Below are 21462 nucleotides of genomic sequence, written 5' to 3' on the forward strand. Positions count from 1 at the left end.
CACGAAGTTCTTGGGCTGTATTTTCCAGTTCCATCAGGTAATTTATGTTCCTCTCTAAACTGGTTATTCTAGCTACCAGTTCCTGTAATCTACTTTCAAGGTTCTTTGCTTCCTTGCATTGGGTTAGAACATGCTCCTTTAGCTCAGAGGAGTTTGCTATTATCCACCTCCTGAAGCCTACTTCTGTCAATTTGTCAATCTCATTCTCCATCCAGTTTTGTGCCCTTAATGGAGAGGAGTTGCGATCATTTGGAGGAGAAGAGGCATTCTGATTTTTGGAATTTTCAGTATTTTTGTGCTGGTTTTTCCTCATCTTTGTGGATTTATCTACCTTTGATCTTTGAGGCTGATGACCTTTGGATAGGGTTTTTGTGTGGGGGTCCTTTATGTTGATGTTGATGTTGTTGCTTTCTGTTTGTTAGTTTTTCTTCTAAAAGTCAGGCCCCTCTTCTGCAGGTCTGCTGAAGTTTGTTGGAGGTCCACTCCAGACCCTGTTTGCCTGGGTATCACCAGTGGAGACTGCAGAACAGCAAAGATTGCTCCCTGCTCCTTCCTCTGGAAGCTTCGTCCCAGAGGGGCACTGGCCTGGAGCTCTCTTGTATGAGATGTCTGTCGACCCCTGTTGGGCAATTTCTCCCAGTCAGGAGGCACAGGGGTAAAGGACCCACCTGAGGAGGCAGTCTGTCCATTAGCAGAGCTGGTGTGCTGTGCTAGGAGAATCCCTCTTGTCAGGATCAGCTGCCCTCTTCAGAGACAGCAGGCAGGAATGATTAAATCTGCTGAAGCTGTGGCCCACAGCCACCCCTTCCCCCAGGTGCTCTGTCCCAGGGAGATGGGGATTTTGTCTGTAGGCCCCTGACTGGGGCTGTTACCTTTCCTTCAGAGATGCCATGCCCAGTGAGAAGGAATCTAGAGAAGCAGTCTGGCCACAGCTGCTTTGCTGTGCCCACCCCAGACCTCCCAGCTTCCTTAGCACTGTCAGGGTAAAACTACCTACTAAAGCCTCAATAATGGCAGACGCTCCCCCCTCTACCAAGCTTGATCATCCCAGTTTGACTTCAGACTGCTGTGCTGGCAGTGAGAATTTCAAGCCAGTGGTTCTTAGCTTGCTGGGTTCCATGGGACTGGGACCTGCTGAGCGAGACCACTTGGCTCCCTGGCTTCAGCCCGCTTTCCAGAGAAGTGAATGGTTCTGTCTCACTGGGGTTCCAGGCACTACTGGGGTTCAAAAAAATACTCCTGCAGCTAGCTCAGTGTCTGCCCAAATAGCTGCCCAGTTTTGTGCTTGAAACCCAGGGCCCTGGTGGTGTAGGCACATGAAGGAATCTCCTGATCTGCAGATTGCAAAAACTGTGGGAAAAGTGTAGTAACCCAGCGGGGTAGCACAGTTCCTCACGGCTTCCCTTGGATGTGGGGAGGGAGGTCCCTGGCTCCTTGCACTTCCTGGGTGAAGCAATGCCCTACCTTGCTTCTGCTTGCCCTCCATGGGTTGGACCCACTGCCCAACCAGTCCCAATAAGATGAACTGGGTACCTCAATTGGAAAAGGAGAAATCACCCACCTTCTGTGATGGTCTTGCTGGACCTGTAGACCAGAGCTCTTCCTATTGGGCCATCTTGGTCCCTCCTCCTCAAAACTTTTTAATAACGTGTTTCTAGGTACTAGCTCTAGAAATCCAAGATCAGTATGACAGAAAAAGGGCCTAGTGATCTGAATGCTAAAACAGTGTTTTTTTCTTGGTGATTCTGATGCACAACTTTATTTGGGAACCACTGTTTTTGAGTCTACTGTAGTTAAACCATTTTAGTGATTGCAGTGTGCTTAAAGCACATAAGGATAAACAATGAATTAATAAACAGTTGGGACAGTAGGATTAATAATCTGAAAATTGTGAAATAGGAAGGGTTTTTGAAAACAACAGTAAAGCTTGAGGACCTCAGTTTTACCTGCCTTTTTATCTTACTTATCACTCACCTTCAAGACCTCTCAATTCTTTCATCAGTCTGTTCACATATACCTTTCCTTTGGCTGTAAGACAGAGAAAAATTCAAGTCTCAGGTAGCAATGTAGATATTTAAAAAATAGCACAAAACATACATAATTTCAGAATGTACATTTTAAAATATTTTATTCCAGAAATTTATACTTTTTCATTTTCAAGAATAAAACTCAGGAATGGAAACAGTTCTCAATTTGATGAAATCATTTTGTTGGAGGGACATGGAACATTCCTTACATAGGGAGTATTAGTCACAAAAGTTCATATGCTCGGCCTTCTTCAAAGAATCCTATGATTTTGTTGTTGTTGAAACAGGGTTTTGTTCTGTCTCCCAGGCTGGAGTGCAGTGACAGGATCTCAGCTCACTATAGACTCCACCTCCTGGGCTCAAGTGATTCTCCCATATTAGCCTTCCAAGTAGCTGGGGCTACAGGTACGTGCAGCTGTGCCTGGCTACTTTTTAAACTTTTTTTTTTTTTGTAAAGATGGGGTCTCACTATGTTTCCCAGGTTGGTCTTGAACTCTTGAACTCAAGCGATCCTCTCACCTCAGCCTCCCAAAGTGCTGGGATTACAGGTGTGAGTCACTGCATCTGGCTTTACTACGATTTTTAAAATTTAAATTTAAACTTTTTGAGACAGGGACTTGCCCTGTCATCCAGGCTGGAATGCAGTGGCGTGATCACTGCTCAAAGCAGCCTTGACCTCCTGGGCCCCAGCAATCCTCCCGCCTCAGCCTCCTGAGTAGCTGGGACCACAAGCATGTGCCACTACGCCTGGTTGTGTGATATTTTTAATGCTTACCATCAATTGGAAGATTATTCAGCAGTTGCATGCCTTTATCTTCTGTGAGATTTATCCCCATATTTTCCAGAAAATTTTCCAGGTTCCTAGCATCAACCTTCTCACCTTTAAAAAGTAAAAAGTGAAAGTGGTTTAAAGTTTGAAGAATGATGATTCTATATTAAGAAAAATGTTCATGTGGCATCATTTGCTGATTAAACATTAATGACATAAATCTGGCAATAATGCCAGCTATTGCTCAGACATAATCTTAGAGCTGTTTTCTAAAACAATGATGGTGAAAATTAGGCTGTAAGCCATTAGATAAAAACATTCACCATTAAATAGATAGAGTGAGAGAATGTATCAGAAAGGGAAACACTGCATTTAAAATAGAATTTTGTGCAAACATTGGAATCTCGATTGTGCAAAATTTTCTTAATTGCATGTTTTGGCATCATACAGGGCCTTTCTCTAGGGGCTTCTATCTTAACCTGGTCTGGCTCTCTGTCATGCCTCAGGGATTTGGTGAGTCTGCTTTCCTCTTCTTGGTAGCTGTAATACACAGTGAATTTCTTGTGCTTCCTTCCTTAAGGGTGGCTAGGAAGTCAGATGCAACCTCTCAAGCTCACCTCTTTTTTTGTGCCACAGGAACACTAGCATGTAGAGATTTTTTATTCTTAGAACTTTAATGTAAAGTGCTAGAGGGAAACAGACAGGTGAAAACCAAACTATCACAAGCATGAATAAGACACAAAGCTAACAAATTTCTTTGGTAACAAACTTAGTTTTAGTTCCTGGTTATGAGAGTGGAAATCATCAGTTATCTTTGCCCCTGCAACCATCTCCCAGTCTGCTCTTAGGATGACTGTGTACAATTTTCCTTCACCATGGCTCTTTTCTCTGGCTCTTTTCATGGTTCTTTTCTCTGCTTGAAGATGCAATTTCTTTATTTATTGTTTGAACATAACCTCAAGGTTTTACTGTTTTCTTAATAAAACCAAAGATGAAGCTCAGAACTGAATCACTTGGCCCTTTCTTGTTTTAGCTTCTTTCAGTTCTCTTTAACAGCCAGCATTCGCTGAGATCTGCAGTTGGGCTCAACACACTCTTGCCTCAGCACAATCTTCTTTGTGGTTTTAGGCTTTTCTGGAAAATCGGCTTAGTCTACCCATCATAGCCACTCTGCTTCCTGTCATAACACTGCTTTCCCTGGGCATACAGAGAATCCTTGCCCTTCTTAGACTGTCACTTTATGGGGTTGGAACTTGCCATACTTCCTACAGAAAGTCCAGTGGGTTTTATGAATGTTCATCATGTTTACAGTAGCTCTTTTGGCAGGGAACAAAAGCTAAAGATGCACTTAAGGCAGACAAATCAGATGTCCCAATCCTTTCCAATTCCAGCAAAAGAAAATTCTTGCTTTTAGTCCTCTGGCACCACAATGCAGTTTTTCCACTGAGAGGGGAATGTCTTGAGAGTTAGCCAGTCATCTGCACAAGTGCCTAGGAGGAAATGTGCACAAGGGTTGTTTTCCCCAAGATGCTTCGGAACTCTTTTGTGAAGACTTGGACCACTGGGGCTTCTAATATCCCCCTGTCACCAGCCAAAGGAATGACTCTTCAGACACAAAAGAGCAAGCTCCCAGTCTGCTAACTTGATCAGGGTTTTGACAAGACATGGGAGCTTCTGCCTCAGGAGCATGGTCTAACTATATCTTTTATCCATATTGCTCTCATTTTTTGGAATGAAAACCCCTTCAAATTTTTTGCCCTCTCTAGTCTATTGTTTTATTACCTTGACATTTTTCTTTCTGTTGCTAGCTTCTTGTCAACCCTTCTCATAGTTCACTCTGAAATTAATATTTCAGTTAATATGAATTTCTCTGTATCTTTAGTCTCTTTACAGACTTTTAACTGTCCTTTTTAACTGAACTTTGCCTCTTCCTAATATAATTTTCTATTACTTGCTTTTATTTTTGAGATAAGACTGCTCATTTTTCCCTCCCTCCCTCCCTCCCTCCCTCTTCCTTCCTTCCTTCCTTCCTTCCTTCCTTCCTTCCTTCCTTCCTTCCTTCCTTCCTTCCTACCTTCCTTCCTTCCTTCTTAGATGGAGTCTTGTTCTGTCACCAAGACTGCTCATTTTTCTATGTCCTAATTGTCTCACGGCTTGGCATTCTCCTACGTTGCAACCGCTGCCTTCCAACCAAATCCAAACCTCTTCTCTTTTGAGATTTATGGAATTTGGCTTTCTTTTTATTTCTACCCACTGGCTTCTTGGTCACTTCAGGAGCTTGTCCTATGACCCATAGTCTTCTCCTGCATCCAAAACTCCTAGCATCATTATAAGGAATTCCAGCCTTTATATGGATAACTTATTCAATGACTTGGCCTCCAAATCTCTTGACCTTCTTATCCTCAATGACTATCTCTTATTTTTATTGCCACCCACTGGCTTCTTGGTCACTTTAGGAGCTTGTCCCATGACCCATAGTCGTCTTCTTCCTCCAAAACTCCTGGCATCATTATAAGGAATTCCAGCCTTCATTCAGATAACTCATTCAATGACTGGCCTCCAAATTTCTTGACTTTCTTATCCTCAATGACTATCTCTTAAATTCTACGTCAGTTAACTGTCAAGGACACATTCTGGACTTTGTCATCACCTAGAAATGCTTTACCTCTAAAACCTTAAATTCTAACGGGCTGACTTCTGGCCAATACCTTGTAATTCTTCTATTTATTTTACTTCCTTTCTCATACCACACCTGTTATATCTTTATAGAGAATTTCATTCCCCTTCTCTCACTTTTCTGTAAGTTCACAACCTCACTTCTTTCTGCATCCACACTAGAACACTTAATCATTTTCTTGGACTACACGGTTAAGTCTCTATGCTTTCATTCTTCTGGTACATGAGTCTTAGCATCTCCCAATTTGGTCCAACTGAAGAATATCATATAATCATATGAAAGGTTGCTATTATGTTTTAATGATATTTAACTATGGTTACCTCTTAGCACTTCTCAGCAATGCCTTCATGTATTCCTTATTAACTTTAGTTCATATTTTCTATCAAAGTTATACAAAATCAAATTAGTACAGCTTTTATGGAAAACGGTATGGAGATTTCTCAGGTAACTAAAACATGGAGCTGCCATTTGATCCAGCAGTTCCACTACTGGGTATATACCCAACGGGAAAGAAATCATTATATTAAAAAGATATCTGCACTCTTACGCTTATTGCAGCACTATAGCAGAGATGTGGAATCAATCTAACTGTCCATCAATGGAGGACTGGATAGAGAGGATGAAGTATGTATATACCAAGGAATACTGCTCAGACACCAAAACAATGATATGATGTCTTTTGCAGCAACATGGATGGAACTGCAGGCCATTATCCTCAGCAAAATAACTCTGAAACAGAGGGTTAAGTACCACACGATCTCACTTGTAACTGGGAGCTAAACAATTTGTACACATGGACATACAGAGTGGAATAATGGACATTAAAGACTACAAAAGGTGGGAAGGTGCAGGGGTGAGGGTTGAAAAATTACTTATTGGGTACAATATTCACTGTTTGAGTGATGGGTACACTAAAAGTCCAGACTTCACAACGATGCAATATATACATGTAAGAAATCTGCCCCTGTATCCCCTACATACATAAAACTAAAAACAAAAACAAGAAAAAAAGTTATGTAAAATCATCAATACTCTTCTTGAAATTCCCTACCCCACCATTGTGTCCTTCCTGCTAGTAGATGATCCTGTTTTCTACTTTACAAAGAAAATTGAAGCGTTTAGGTAAACTCCTTTGAATTTTACTCCCACATCTACCTAGATTCTCTATATCTTTGTCCTTCCTGACTTAAGTCTCCTTGTCTTGGAAAAACAGGTGGCTTCAGATTTTTTTTTTTTTTTTGAGACAGAGTTTTGCTCTTGTTGCCCAGGCTGGAGTGCAATGGCGCGATCTCGGCTCACTGCAACCTCTGCCTCATGGGTTCAAGCGATTCTCCCGCCTCAGCCTCCCTAGTAGCTAGGATTACAGGCGCCCACCACTACGCCCAACTAATTTTTTTCTTTGTATTATTAGTAGAGATGGGGTTTCACTATGTTGGCCAGGCTGGTCTCGAACTCCTGACCTCAGGAGATCTACCCGCCTCAGCCTCCCAAAGTTCTGGGATTACAGGCGTGAACCACTGCGCCTGGCCCAGATTCTTACTCATATATTCAAGTGCCTATGGTTCAATTCTCTTTAGATGTCTCAAAATTCAATATGACCCAAAATGGTAACTCTACTTCTAAATCTTTTACTGAATTTCTTTATTTTGGTGACTGTTTTTATCATTCACCCAACTACCGAACTCAGAAACAAAGCAGTCATCCTTTACTGTTTCCTTTCTTCAAAACTCCATAACTGATCAGGAATCAAATCCTGTAATACTATATCTGTAATATCTCTTATATGTGTCCCTTCCTCTCAAGTCTCATTGATAATGATTACCTCTGTCTTTTATTGTCTTTTGCCTGGACAGTGACAATTTGCTTCCTAACTGTTCTCCCTGACTCCTCTCCTGTACACACACCTTCATCCATTCATCCATTCTCTATATTGCTGCCGAAGCAATCTTTCTTTCTTTTCTTCCTTTTCTTTTCTTTTTTTTGGAGACAGGGTGTTGCTTTGTCATCCAGGCTGGATTACATGGTACAGTTGTAGCTCACTGCAGCCTCAACCTCCTGGGCTCAAGCCATCCTCCCACCTCAGTCCCCCAAGTAACTAAGACTACAGGTATGTGCCACCACACCTGTTTTTATTTTTTTATTTTTATTATTTTGTAGAGATGGAGTTTCATCATGTTGCCCAGGCTGGTCTCAAATTCTTGAGCTCAGGCAATCCACCTGCCTCGACCTCCCAAAGTGGTGGATTACAGGCATGATCCATTGCACCCGGCAAATCTTTCTAATTTGCACATCTCATCACATAGTCTCTAGCTTAAAATCCTGGAATGACTCCATACTCCACAGAATAAAATTCACACTCCTTTATTTGGTAGTCAAGAACCTCTATGATTTGTTCCCTGTGTAAGTTCCTGTTGTTGCTGTAACAATTTACCAAAAACTTGGTGGTTTAAAACAATACAATTTTTTTTCTCTTAATGGTTCTGGAGAGTGAAAGTCTGAAATCAGTTTTATTGGGCTAAAGTCAAGGTGTCAGCAGGGCTGGTTTCTTCAGGAGGATCTGGCAGAGAATCTGTTCCCTTGCCTTCCACTTCTAGAGGCCACTTATATTCTTCAGCTGATATCCCTTCTTCCATCCTCAAAGCTCTCATTGTAGCATCTTGCTTCCATTGTCACACTGCCTTCTACTTTTTCTGTCATCAAGTCTCCCTCTTAAGGACAGTTGTAATTACATTTAAGGTATACTTAGATAAGGATAATCTCCCCATCTCAGGGTTCCTAATCATATCTCCAAAGTCACTTTTCCCATATAAGTTAACATTCACAGATTCTGAGGATTAGGACTTGGATATTTTTGGGAGCCTACCACATCTCCTTCCTTGCTCTTTAAGTTTAATTCTTGCCAAATTCCTGATAGCATTTTATGATCCAGTTTATGCCAAATTATTTCTAGTTCCTTAAAGTTCCATACTGTTTCGTTTCTCATCTTGGTGCCTTTTATGCATTTTTTTTTTTTTTTTTTACCAGTCTTGTATGGTTGCTGTTCATGGTACTACATAACAATTACAGTAGTAACATCAAAGATCATTGATCACAGATTACCATAATAGATATAACAAAAAAGTTTGCAAGACATGACACATGAGACATGAAATGAGGACATGAAATTGGAAAAATGACATTGATAGGCTTGCTTAATGCAGGGTTGTTGCAAACCTTCAATTTGTAAAAATCACAGTATCTGTAAAATGCAATAAAGCAGAGCATAATAACCTGAGGTGTATCTGTAACTGAATTTCTCATTATAGGTGTATTTAGACTTTTTTTCTTGGCTGGGCACAGTAGCCCACACCTGCAATCCCATCACTTTGGGAGGCCGAGGTGGGTGGATCACCCGAGGTCAGGAGTTCCAGACCAGCCTGGCCAACATGGTGAAAGCCCATCTCTATTGAAAATACAAAAATTATGCTTTTTTCCCTCTATCAGAAACACTGTCTCCCTGACAAACACTGTTTCATTTTTTTAAGGATCAGCTCATATGTTGCCCACTCTACAAAACTATTTCTCAACTTCTTCTCAGGTGCAAGTGACCATCTTTCCCCTTCTTTACCTTTTATAGGTTCTTTGCAATCTATAAAATTTTATTGCATTTACTTGTATGTATTTTTCCTGCCTCAACTACATAAGCTCCTGGAAGGTTGGGATATGATACACACTTAATAATGAGTTAATAAAAATCTAACCTACCTGTAAAAAGATATCCTTCATCCATCACCACATTCACATTAACTCTCCCCTCATCTGTAAGACAAGACAGAATCGTATGCATAAAGACTATAATAGAATAGAAGAAATATGTAACAGTCATACATTGGCCAGGTGTACCTGTAATTCCAGCACTATGAGAGGCCAAGGTGGATGAATCATTTGAGGTCAGGAGTTCGAGACCAGCCTGGCCAACATGGTGACACCCTATCTCTGCTAAAAATACAAAAATTTTTATATTTGTATAAAATATAAAGAAGGCTGAGCAGGAGAATCTCTTGAACCCAGGAGGTGGAGGCTACAGTGAGCCAAGATCATGCCATTGCACTCCAGCCAGGGGAGCAGAGTGAGACTCTGTCTCAAAAAAAAAAAAAAAAAAAAAAAAAAAGTCATACATCGAAGGAAAACACAAAATTCAGCAAATTTATATGATTTATTCTAGAATTTCGTCCTTTTGTTTTGATACTTATTTATTCATTTTGTGTCAGGGTCTCACTCTGTCTCCCAGGCTGGAGTGCAGTGGTGTGATCTTGGCTCACTGCAACCTCCGCCTCCTGGGTTCAAGTGATTCTCTTGCCTCAGCCTCACAAGTAACTGGGATTACAGGCGCATGCCATCATGCCCAGCTAGTTTTATATTTTTGGTAGAGATGGGGTTTCACCATGTTGGCCAGGCTGGTCTCCAACTCCTGACCTCAAGTGATCCACCTGCCTTGGCCTCCCAAAGTGCTGGGATTACAGGTATGAGCCACCACGCCCAGCCTAGAATTTTATCCTTTTAAAACTCCAAATGGAAAATGTGGAAAGAAAAAGTTCTGATTATAAAAAGGATGCTTACTTCACACTTCTAATATCACTTTTATTTTATTAAGATAGTTAACCTCATGTAGTAGAATGCTAGGCTGACACACTGAAGAAGTATCTGGAATAACTCTAATTTATTCATTATAATACTGTCAAGCAACTTAAAAAGGGAAACTGCTCCAGTAGGGAAGATTTGCCTTAGAGCATTAACAGTCCATATATCTGCAAAAAATCCTTCCCATCAACCAAAAACAATGCATTTCCTTCTTTCTTTCTCTCTCTCTCTCTCTCTTTCTCTCTCTTTTTGAGATGGAGTCTTGCTCTGTTACCCAGGCTAGAGTGCAGTGACGGGATATTAGCTCACTGCAACCTCCACCTCCTGGGTTCAAGAGATTCTCCTGCCTCAGCCTCCCGAGTAGCTGGGATTACAGGCACCTGCCACTGTGCCTGGCTAATTTTTGTGTTTTTAGTAGAGATGGGGTTTCACCGTGTTAGCCAGGCTGGTATCGATCTACCGACCTCGTGATACAGCTGCCTCAGTCTCCCAAAAGTGCTGGGATTACAGGCATGAGCCACCGTGCGCGGCCACCAATGCCTCCCTTTCTCTTTTCCCTTCCTTTTCCCTTCCCTTCCCTTCCCTTCCCCTCCCCTCCCTTCCCCTCTCCTTTCCCTCCCCCTCCCCTCCCCTTCCCCTTCCCCTTCCCCTTCTCCTTCCCCTTCCCCTTCCCCTTCCCCTTTCCTTTCCTTTCCTTCTTTTTACTGATGACTCTGTTGCGGAGGCTGGAGTGCGCCTAGGCGCCATTTCGACTCACTGCAAGCTCCGCCTCCCGGGTTCACGCCATTCTCCTGCCTCAGCCTCGGGAGTGCCTGGGACTACAGGCGCCCGCCATCACACCCGGCTAATTTTTCGTATTTTTAGTAGACACGGGGTTTCACCGTGTTAGCCAGGATGGTCTTGACCTAGTGACCTCCTGATCCGCCCGCCTCGGTCTCCCAAAGTGCTGGGATTACAGGCGTGAGCCGGCCACACCGATGCCTACTTCTATACTCAATCCACACTTAGTTTAGGCTTTCTGTCCTTCTTCTACTACTCACTTCAATATCAATAAAATAAATTTTAGATCAATCTAACTGAACTTTAACAATATCTTTTAAATTTTGTTTTTAAACTTTATTTTGTATTTTTCTTTTTAAAACTTGTATAAATTTAAGGGGTACAATATTGTTATATGGATATATTGCCTTTTAAAGTGGGTCTTTAAAGACCCTTATAGGCCAGGCACGATGGCTCACGCCTATAATCCCAGCACTTTCAGAGGTTGAGGCGGGTGGATCACCTGAGGTCAGGAGTTTGAGACCAGCCTGGTCAACATGGTGAAACCCTGTCTTTACTAAAAATACTAAAATTAGCTGGGTGAGGTGGCAGGCACTGGTAGTCCTAGCTACTTGGGAGGCCGAGGCAGGAGAATCGCTTGAACCTGGGAGGCAGAGGTTGCGGTGAGCCAATATCATGCCATTGCACTCTAGCCTGGGCAACACAAGCAAAACTCCGTCTAAAAAAAAAGGGGTCTTATAGATGGTCAGTGCCTTGGAGGAAGACGTCTTATCCATTCTCATGTATTTTATTTTATTTATTTATTTTTGAGACAGAATCTGGCTCTGTTGCCCAGGCTGGAGGTCAGTGGCACAATCTCAGCTCACCACAACCTCTGCCTCTTGAGGTTCAAGTGATTCTCCTGCTTCAGCTTCCTGAGTAGCTGGGACTGCAGGCACACACCACCATGCCTGGTTAATTTTTCATCCTAATGTGTTTTAATTATTCCCACAGAAGACTTATGAATAGCCTGAATGCTATTTATAAGAATATTTCTAATGCTATTTCCTAAGAGCTCATTGACTTGAAAAGTAGTACTCAAGGAGATGGTTGACATTTCTACAACCAAAATCATCACGGCATTCCAGCAAAGTTTCAAGATACCTGGATAATGAATAAGAAAAAGTATCTACATCTTTTTTTTTTTTTTTTTTTTTTTTTGAGACGGAGTCTCGCTCTACTGCCCAGGCTGGAGTGCAGTGGCCGGATCTCAGCTCACTGCAAGCTCCGCCTCCCGGGTTTACGCCATTCTCCTGCCTCAGCCTCCCGAGCAGTTGGGACTACAGGCGCCTGCCACCGCGCCCGGCTAGTTTTTTGTATTTTTTTAGTAGAGACGGAGTTTCACCGTGTTAGCCAGGATGGTCTCGATCTCCTGACCTCGTGATCCGCCCGTCTCGGCCTCCCAAAGTGCTGGGACTACAGGCTTGAGCCACCGCGCCCGGCCTACATCATTTTATAAGTAGATAAAAATACTGGGAAATAATGTATTTCCAATAATAAAAAAAAATCCCATGGAAAATTCACTTTCTTCTGACCAGAGCAGGGCATAAATAGGTGGCATTGTGTTGAGATGAATGTATATTGATTTTTATTATTGCTACTAATAAAGCTAATTTTAAATGTTTACTATGTGCTAAGGCCTATATTAAGAATTTACAACAATTATGAAAGGTAGATATTATTTTCTTTTTGACAGAAGGGAACTAAGATTCAGAGCAGTTAATTTGACCAATCTTGCACAGCCAAGAGTTGTCGGAGCTGAGATTCAAATCCCTGTCTGGCTAATTCCAATTCCAACTTCATTCCACAATGCCATATAATCAGTGGAACCAGTGGGATGAATCCCAGGTTTTTGCTATTTTTCCCTAGAGGGTTATTATTTTGGAAAATGTTCTTTTTGGATACTTGTAGGTCTCATTATTATGAGGCCATGCTAATGTACGGTAGATGTGATTGATGTTAAGGGGAATTATTACTATTCCCCGTCTTAAACTTGTCATTTTTGGTAGGTCATAATTCACTGTAGATAAATTCTTCTTTTCTGTCTTTCTCTTACTACTATTTTCCTCCTTATTTTATTTGTTTACTTGCAGACTTTCCCTCTCAGACATTTTCTCCACTTATTTATTTTTTGGCTTTTCCTCTTGGTCTACTAATAATCTCATCAGTGCTCTGACACATTGCTAAAGTTTTGATAAATTTGTGGACTGCTAACTTCCTCATTAAAGATAAATAAGATGAATTATTAGAGTATTCCTTTCCAACCATCTCTTAATTCATATTTCTAAGTCAATATCTTACAAGTATCTCAAACTCTACCTGTCCAAAACTGAAACTACTCTCCTGACATTTTAACCTGAATCTCTTCCGGAATTGGCTTATGACTGATGACTTCCTCATTAGGATATCCCTTCCTAAAATTCTTCAACTTTTTCATACCTCACATGTAATCAGTCACCATGCTCTATTCACTTTAAATTTTTATTAGTTTTAATAAATACATTTAAATTCTAAAATCTTTCGCAAATCACTCTGTTATTCACCACTAAATTCACTTCCCTTGCCTAGGCTCTCACTGTCTCTTGTTGGATCATGGAAGTATCTCTCAAGTTCCAGTCTTTACTTCCAATAATGCTGTCTACATTGCCATCAGCACTGATTTTGCAAGAAAGAAATACTCTAGATATACCACTACTTACAGTATGAAGGCTAAAATTGAAGGGAGAAATAGACAATTCAAGTATAATATTTGGAAACTTCAGTACCCCACTCTAAATAATGGATAGAACAACCAAACAGGAAAATAAGTAGGTTAAAGAAGACTTGAAGAATATTATCAATCATGGAACATTCACCAGGCTAGACCATATGCTAGGCCATAAAACAAGTCTCATTCAGTTTAAAAGAACTGAAATCAAGAAAGTATGTTTTCTGACCACAAAGGAATTAATTCTAAGTCAACAGCAGAAGGAGATTTGGGAACTCCATAAACATTTAGAAATTAAACAACACATTTCTAAATAACCCATGGATCAAGAAGAAATTACCTGGGAAATTAGAAAGTATTTTAAACTGAATGAAAATGAAAACACAAATATGAAAAATTTCAAAATGCAGCTAAAGCAGTGCTTAGAGGAAAATTTATACCTGCAATCACCTGTATTAGAAATGAAGAAAGGGTTGGGCATGGTAGCTCACACCTGTAATCCCAGCACTTTGGGAGGCTGAGGTGGGTGGATCACCTGTGGTCAGGAGTTCGAGACCAGCCTGACCAACACGGTGAAACCCCTTCTCTACTAAAAATACAAAAATTAGCCAGGCATGGTGGTGCATGCCTGTAGTCCCAACTACTCAGGAGGCTGAGGCATGAGAATCGCTTGTACCCGGGAGGCGGAGGTTGCAATGAGCCGAGTTTGTGCCATTGCACTCCACCCTGGGAAACAAGAGCAAAACTCTGTCAAAAAAAAAAAAAAAAAAAAAAAAAAAAAAAAAAAAAAAAAAAGAAGGAGGAGAAGGAGAAGAAGAAGAAAGAAAAAGAAAGAAAGAAAGAAGGATTTTAAATTAAGAATCTAAATTTTCACCATAAGAAGAGCAAACTAAACCTAAGGTAAGCTGAGAGAAGAAAATAATGAGGACTAGAGCTGAAATCAATAAAATGGAAAACAGAAAATTGATAGGAAAAATTGATGTTGGTTTTTTGAAAAGATCAACAAAATTGGCAAATCTTTAGCTAGTTTGACTAAATAAAAAATATACAGATTGGCCGGGTGCGGTGGCTCAAGCCTGTAATCCCAGCACTTTGGGAGGCCGAGATGGGCGGATCATGAGGTCAGGAGATTGAGACCATCCTGGCTAACACGGTGAAACCCCATCTCTACTAAAAAATACAAAAAAACTAGCCGGGCGAGGTGGCGGGCGCCTGTAGTCCCGGCTACTCGGGAGGCTGAGGCAGGAGAATGGCGTAAACCCGGGAGGCGGAGCTTGCAGTGAGCCGAGATCCACTCCAGCCTGGGCGACAGAGCGAGACTCCGTCTCAAAAAAAAAAAAAAAAAAAAAAAAAAAAAAAAGATACAGATCAAAATCATGAGAGAGGACAGCATTACTGACTTCATAGAAATTAAAAAGGAATATAAAGAAATACTATGAACAACTTCATGCCAACAAATCAGACAACTTAGATGAAATGGACGAATTTCTAGAAAGACACACATTACTGAAAGGCTCAAAAGGATGATGAAAGCTAAACTACATAGCTTTCCAGTCTTGGCAATCTGCCTTTCCAGCCTTTTTTTTTCCTGCCATGTTGTAACATGAAGTCACATTCTACCCCCAAGGAAATTCTTGCTGCAATCCTAACAATTCTGTGGCTTTGCATGCATTTACGCTTTTGTATGCATTATTTTCCTATCTGGAATGCCTTCATCTGGGAGAATTTCCACACATCTTCTGACAAGCCTTTCTCTGATTCCCTTCCTGGAAAACTTAGTTCTTTCCTCCTTTAAGATCTCACTGAACATATTTTTATATATTCACAACCACATTGCATTATGATATATTGTTTGCATATAAGATGTATTACTAGACTATGAACTCCTAGAGGTCAGAGATTCTGTCATCTTCATTTTTGTATTCCTAATAGTGTACATATATTAGATGCTCAATAAAGTCTACTGCATGAATTAATTCTTGAGGACTGGACTCTTACCTTTTTACGTATCTATTTATTTATGCATTTATTTATTTATTTTGGAGACAGGGTCTCACTCTGTTGCTCAGGCTGGAGGGCAGTTCTTTTTATTTTTTAATGCTTCTGCACAACTCTAAATATACTATCAGAAGTTCTCATATATGATCCAAAGTTTTGCTTAAACAGCAGCTCACCATCAATGGGCAGGTTGTTTTTCAGATCTTGGTATTCCTCTTCCTCAAGCTCAAAGCCCATATGTTCCATGAAAGGTTCTAGTTTATCAACACTAAGCTTCACTCCTTAGAAAAAAGAGAACAGGAATGAGAAATGCAAACAATAATGATAAAGTGAAAAATACTAGGCATGTCCATGAGTTAATAGAGGGTAAACAATCAAAGAAACAATAAAGTTGTTTATATGAAAATAATTGCCATGTGAATCCCAAAAATGGGAATGCTCTCCCATTTTTGTCTAGAGGATCTGACTATAGGTTTCATGGGACATTTATAAGGAAAAAACTGAAGAACTAGGCAAGTCTGATGAAATGTGGCAAGAAGCTGCCTTTATAATTCTATTTGTAAAATAGATTTTAAATGCAGTGATAGAATAAAAAATCACTTCCCCAAAGGCACTATGTTCAAAGTAGTAAATTATGAGACAAAAACAATAAACAGGTTAATTGCCAAACTTGTCATCACCCCAAATATATGTGGTTTTAAAAAAGTAAACACAATCAGTTTTACCTGATTTCTCACTTACCTTTGAGAGACCTTATACCATCCAGCAACTTATGCTTATACAACTTTCCAGCAGCTGTAAGATATTAAAGCACAGTATAGCAACTGGTGGGGAGGCTTGATAAAATATTTAAAAAACCAGCAATTTCAGAAGAACAACTCATAATTTTACTCAAATCTTTTTGTGTTTGTGTTTATACCCGAAATAAGAATTAGACCAACAGGAGAGAGCTCTTAAGATAATAAATCTACCTACTTTTTCTTTTTTGACACCAAAACAATTAGTGGTACCTTGCTATGCCTTTCTTATGTCTCTCTTTTTTTCTTCTGATTTCTCCTTTTCTACTCCTCTGCTTAAGATCATGCATATTGGTGTTCCCAAGTATAATGTTAGATATAGTTAGATTTAGCTCAAGCGATTCTTGAGCAAAAAAACCTGATGATTATGACAAGATTTCTTTGAATGTTAGCATTGAGCATTTCTATATATTTTTCACATGACATCAAATGGATGCTTTGCTTTGTATTTTCATTGACAAGCCCATAACAATAAATTCTTCTTCAAGGTAATCAGTGAGATGTTGTCTGCTGCCATGACAGGTTTCATATTTACAGAAATTCATCTAATCCCACATAGGTGGTGAAGTAGCATGGATTTCTGGCTTCCTCTCCACAAATCAACCCTGGAGCAACTGAAGTTTGAGCAGAAATTTGGATTGTAGGAACCAAGTGAAAAGCCGTAACAAAATTCTTGGGAAATGAAAAGCTGTGTGTGTGTGTGTGTGTGTACAGCCTCGGGTAGAGGGCTAGCAGTGGCAGTTAAAGCACCAATTAGGGAAACTTTTCTTTTTAAAAGATTTTTGCCTTTTCCTTTATGTACCATGAATCTAAGATTATCATTGCCTACTCCTTCATTACAGAAAGCAGCAATAAAAGGCTAGACCAATGGTCCGGTGTCTGGAAGGTAACATCAGGGCACCACATAAACCCTTCAGGAGTGAAGGACTAATGTAAACAAGAGAAGACTGGTAAGCTGCCCTCTGGTATTTTATCCTGTAACTTTTATGGTTGGTCGATTGCCTTCTTTCAGTTCTACGTTTCTCTGTGGTTAAAGGTGAAATTGACTGTCACCGTTTGCTGATAATATGATCATTTATCTTGAAAACCCTAAAGACTCTTCTAGAAAGCTCCTAGAACTGATAAAAGAATTCAGCAAAGTTTCTGGATACAAGATTAATGTACACAAATCAGTAGCGCTTCTATACACCAACAGCAACCAAGCGGAGAATCAAATCAAGAGCTCAATCCCTTTCACAACAGCTGTAAAATAAATAAATAAATAAATAAAATACTTAGGAATATACCTAACCAAGGAGGTGAAAGATCTCTACAAGAAAAGTTACAAAACACTGCTGAAAGAAATCACAGATGACACAAACAAATGGAAACACATCCCATGCTCACGGATCGGTAGAATCAATATTGTGAAAATGACCATACTGCCAAAAGCAATATACAAATTCAGTGCAGTTCCCATCAAAATACCACCATCATTCATCACAGAATTAGAAAAAAAATCCTAAAATTCATATGGAACCAAAAAAGAGCCCATATAGCCAAAGCAAGACTAAGCAAAAATAACAAATCTGGAGCCATCCACACTACTTGATTTCAAACTATACTATAAGTCCATAGTCACCAAAACAGCATGGTACTGGTATAAAAATAGGCATGTAGACCCATGGAACACAAAAACATAAAGTGGGGAGGAGGAGAAAACACCCTTTCCTTTTTTTTTTTTTAAGATTCTATCCAGTTTATTCTCTCTCAATTTTAGAAAAACAGCTTTCACACTTTCCCTCAAATACTGAGCTATATAAAATCATTGTTCAATTTAACTTTAAATAAATTCTAACAATGACAACTTAAGGTACTGTGTTTGATGTAGTAAACCAAACAGAGTATTAAAATATAAAATTCTTGACAATTGAGTAGGAATGACACAATTTTTGTTTTTTCATTTAACATTTCAACCTAACCATGGAGATGTGGAGGATTTATGTCCTTTCGCTTTTAATTTTGTGTATGTTATGCAATTGCTTTAATCAACAGAAAACTACAGAAGTGACTCTGTACCTGTTTCTGTGCCTAGGCCTTATGAAACTGACAGCTTCCACTACCTGTCTCTTAGAACAACTGCTCTTGAAAACCAGCCACCATGCTATGAGGAAGATGAAGCAATCCTGTGGAGAAGCCCACATAGAGAAGAACTGGAGGTCCCAGACTGAAGTCCTGCTGAGTTCCCAGACAACAGTCAGTACCAATTTGCCTTTTAAGAGAGTGAGCTATCATGTAAATAACTTCTCTGGATCCAGAAAAACCTAGTTCTTGACCTACAAAATCATGAGCAAAATAAAATTGCTCTTTTAAGACAACACACAGAGTGGGAGAAAATCTTCACAATCTACGCATCTGATAAAGGGCTAATATTCAGAATCTACAACAAACTCAAATCAGTAAGAAGAAAAACAGTCACATCAAAAAGTGGGCTAAGGACATGAATAGACAATTCTCAAAAGAAGATATACAAATGGCCAACAAACATACGAAAAAAGCTCAACATCACTAATGATCAGGGAAATGCAAATCAAAACCACAATACGATACCACTTTACTCCTGCAAGAATGGCTATAAGAAAAAAATCCAAAAACGGTAGATGTTGGCGTGGATGCGGTAAACAGGGAACACTTCTCCACTGCTGGTGGGAATGTAAACTATTACAACTACTATGGAAAATGGTGTGGAGATTCCTTAAAGAACTAAAAGTAGAACTACTATTTGATCTAGCAGTCCCACTACTGGGTATCAACCCAGAGGAAAAGAAGTCATTATATGAAAAAGATACCTGCACACACATGTTTATGGCAGCACAGCTCGCAATTGCAAAAAAGTGGAAACAACCCAAATGCCCATCAATCAACAAGTGGTTACAGAAACTGTGGTATATTTATATGATGGAATACTATTCAGCCATAAAAAGGAATGAATTAATGGCATTTGCAGCAACCTGGATGAGATCGGAGACTATAATTCTAAGCGAAGTACCTCAGGAATGGAAAACCAAACATCATATGTTCTCACTGATATGTGGGAACTAAGCTGTGAGGACACAAAGCCATAAAAATGATACATTGCACTTTAGGGACTTGGGGGGAAGGGTGGAAAGGGGATGAGAGATAGCAGACTACAAATAGCGTGCAGTGTATACTGCCCGGGTGATGGGTGCACCAAAATCTCACAAATCACCACTAATGATCTTACTCATGTAACCAAATACCACCTGTACCCCAATAACTTATGGGAAAACAAAGGTGAAATTGACCAGAGGAGAGTGTCAGCTCAAGAAAATGATTAAAAAGTCCTGGGTATCTCTGCCTTGGGACTTGTCTTCTTCTTTGATTAAATTGAGCCAAATTAATGAAGTATTTCTTCACATATTGTGAATATCACTGTGTACTCTGTACTATCTCAACATGAAGTTATACATGGTTCCTCAAACATGCCTTGGTTGGGTATGCCTCTGTGCCTTTGTTATGTTTTTATTAATATTATAGCACTTACCAAAGTGCATGGAATTTTTTTGGCATGTGCTGTCTGTCTATACATTGAATTCTTTTAGGACCTGGACATTGTCTTTTTTATTCTTTATGACTCAGAGCCAAATATAATGTTTAGTGCCTAATGGCAGCACATTGACTTTTAGTAAATGGATGAATAAATACCTCATCGTAAATTAAATGCTTACCATCAAGTGGCAAACTTTTCATCAATACCGAGTTTTCCTTTAGTTGGAGTCTTAACCCTATGTTTTTCAGAATATTTTCCAGGTCTTGATAGTCAATTTCTTCCCCTTAAAAAAGAAAATAATTAAAAAAATCAAATTTCAATAGTAATTATAAAATCAATTATGTCTGTGTAGCATTACCCACAAATACAGGATAAAAAGCAACAGAAACATCAGTGTTGTCTAATTACACAGAACTAGAAGGGAGATTTCAGAAATGAAACGTCTTTCCGGTAGAAGAAAGCTCTTCGATGTTGCAAGAAACAAACACAGCACACAGATAGTTCACAAAATGATGTGGCATGAATAATTCTGCCAGCATGTAATATTTGCTCTATTGTTTCATTTGTGTCTGAATCATGAATTTATTCTTAGTAGTCATATTACCTGTATGTGTAATTTGCATTGCTATTTTGCTATCAAAACAGTAGAGAATGAAATTATATTATTGAAAAACTCCAAAGAATATAAGACATGTTATTTAGGCATTACACTGTGGCCTTTTAAGTAAGATGTAGATAACAACTGATTATAATAATTAATAACATTTAGTTTATAAAGCATGCCTCTTTAGTTGTATATAAATTGCCAATAAAAACAGATACAATGTCAGGATTAATATGATATGGACAAGATAACATAAAATACTTTCAAAATAATTTCTTTTGTTAAACATTTAGATGATTTTTATTGTCTTATCATCATTTCTTCTGACTCACCTAAAATTTCATCTACTTCATTCAGAAGTAAATCCAGTTTAACTCTTCTCTCATCTATAAGACAAGATACAATTTTGATATGGTCCTGCTATAGACTGACTGAATTATGTCCCCCATATAATGAATGATTCATATAATGAAGCCCTAACCCCCAATGTGACTGTATTTGGAGATAGGGTCTTTAGAAGGTAATTAAGATTAAATAAAGTTGTAAGGGTTGGTCTCTGATCCAATATGATGGTGGTCTTACAAAATGAGGAAGAAAGAGATCTCTTTCACCCTCTCTCCATCATGTAAGGACATAGCAAGAAGGCAGCCATTTATAAGACAGAAAGGGAGCCCTCCCAGAAACCAAATAGGCCAGCCCCTTGATCTTGGAATTCCTATCTCCAGAACTGTGGGAAAATAAATTTCTGTTGCTTAAGCCACCCAGTCTATAGTATTTTGTTGTGGAAGCCCAAGCATACTAATATAGGTCCCAATTACATAAAATTCTTAAACTGTGAAGTAAAGTGTTAAGGATCTGACAGTTGCCTAGAATTTTTTCTAATTATATATATAT

At 39.5% G+C, this 21462-nt stretch overlaps 1 protein-coding gene across 50 annotated transcripts in view; it reads right to left on the reverse strand.

Annotated features, from left to right (window-relative positions):
- The window catches only part of LOC126939504 (uncharacterized), a 557395-nt gene that overhangs the window by 105736 nt on the left and 430197 nt on the right, over nt 1–21462 (reverse strand). For all 50 annotated transcript variants that reach the window (XM_050764859.1, XM_050764858.1, XM_050764860.1 and 47 more), the window contains 7 exons: nt 20901–20954; nt 20143–20247; nt 16359–16412; nt 15794–15898; nt 9218–9271; nt 2803–2907; nt 1975–2028 (listed from right to left, as the gene is read on the reverse strand). In XM_050764859.1, coding sequence (XP_050620816.1) covers nt 1975–2028; nt 2803–2907; nt 9218–9271; nt 15794–15898; nt 16359–16412; nt 20143–20247; nt 20901–20954 — 531 coding nt within the window. The remainder of the gene's footprint in view (nt 1–1974; nt 2029–2802; nt 2908–9217; nt 9272–15793; nt 15899–16358; nt 16413–20142; nt 20248–20900; nt 20955–21462) is intronic.

This window comes from Macaca thibetana, chromosome 16 (assembly GCF_024542745.1).
Source record: "Macaca thibetana thibetana isolate TM-01 chromosome 16, ASM2454274v1, whole genome shotgun sequence".
Classification (NCBI taxonomy): Eukaryota; Metazoa; Chordata; class Mammalia; order Primates; family Cercopithecidae; genus Macaca; species Macaca thibetana.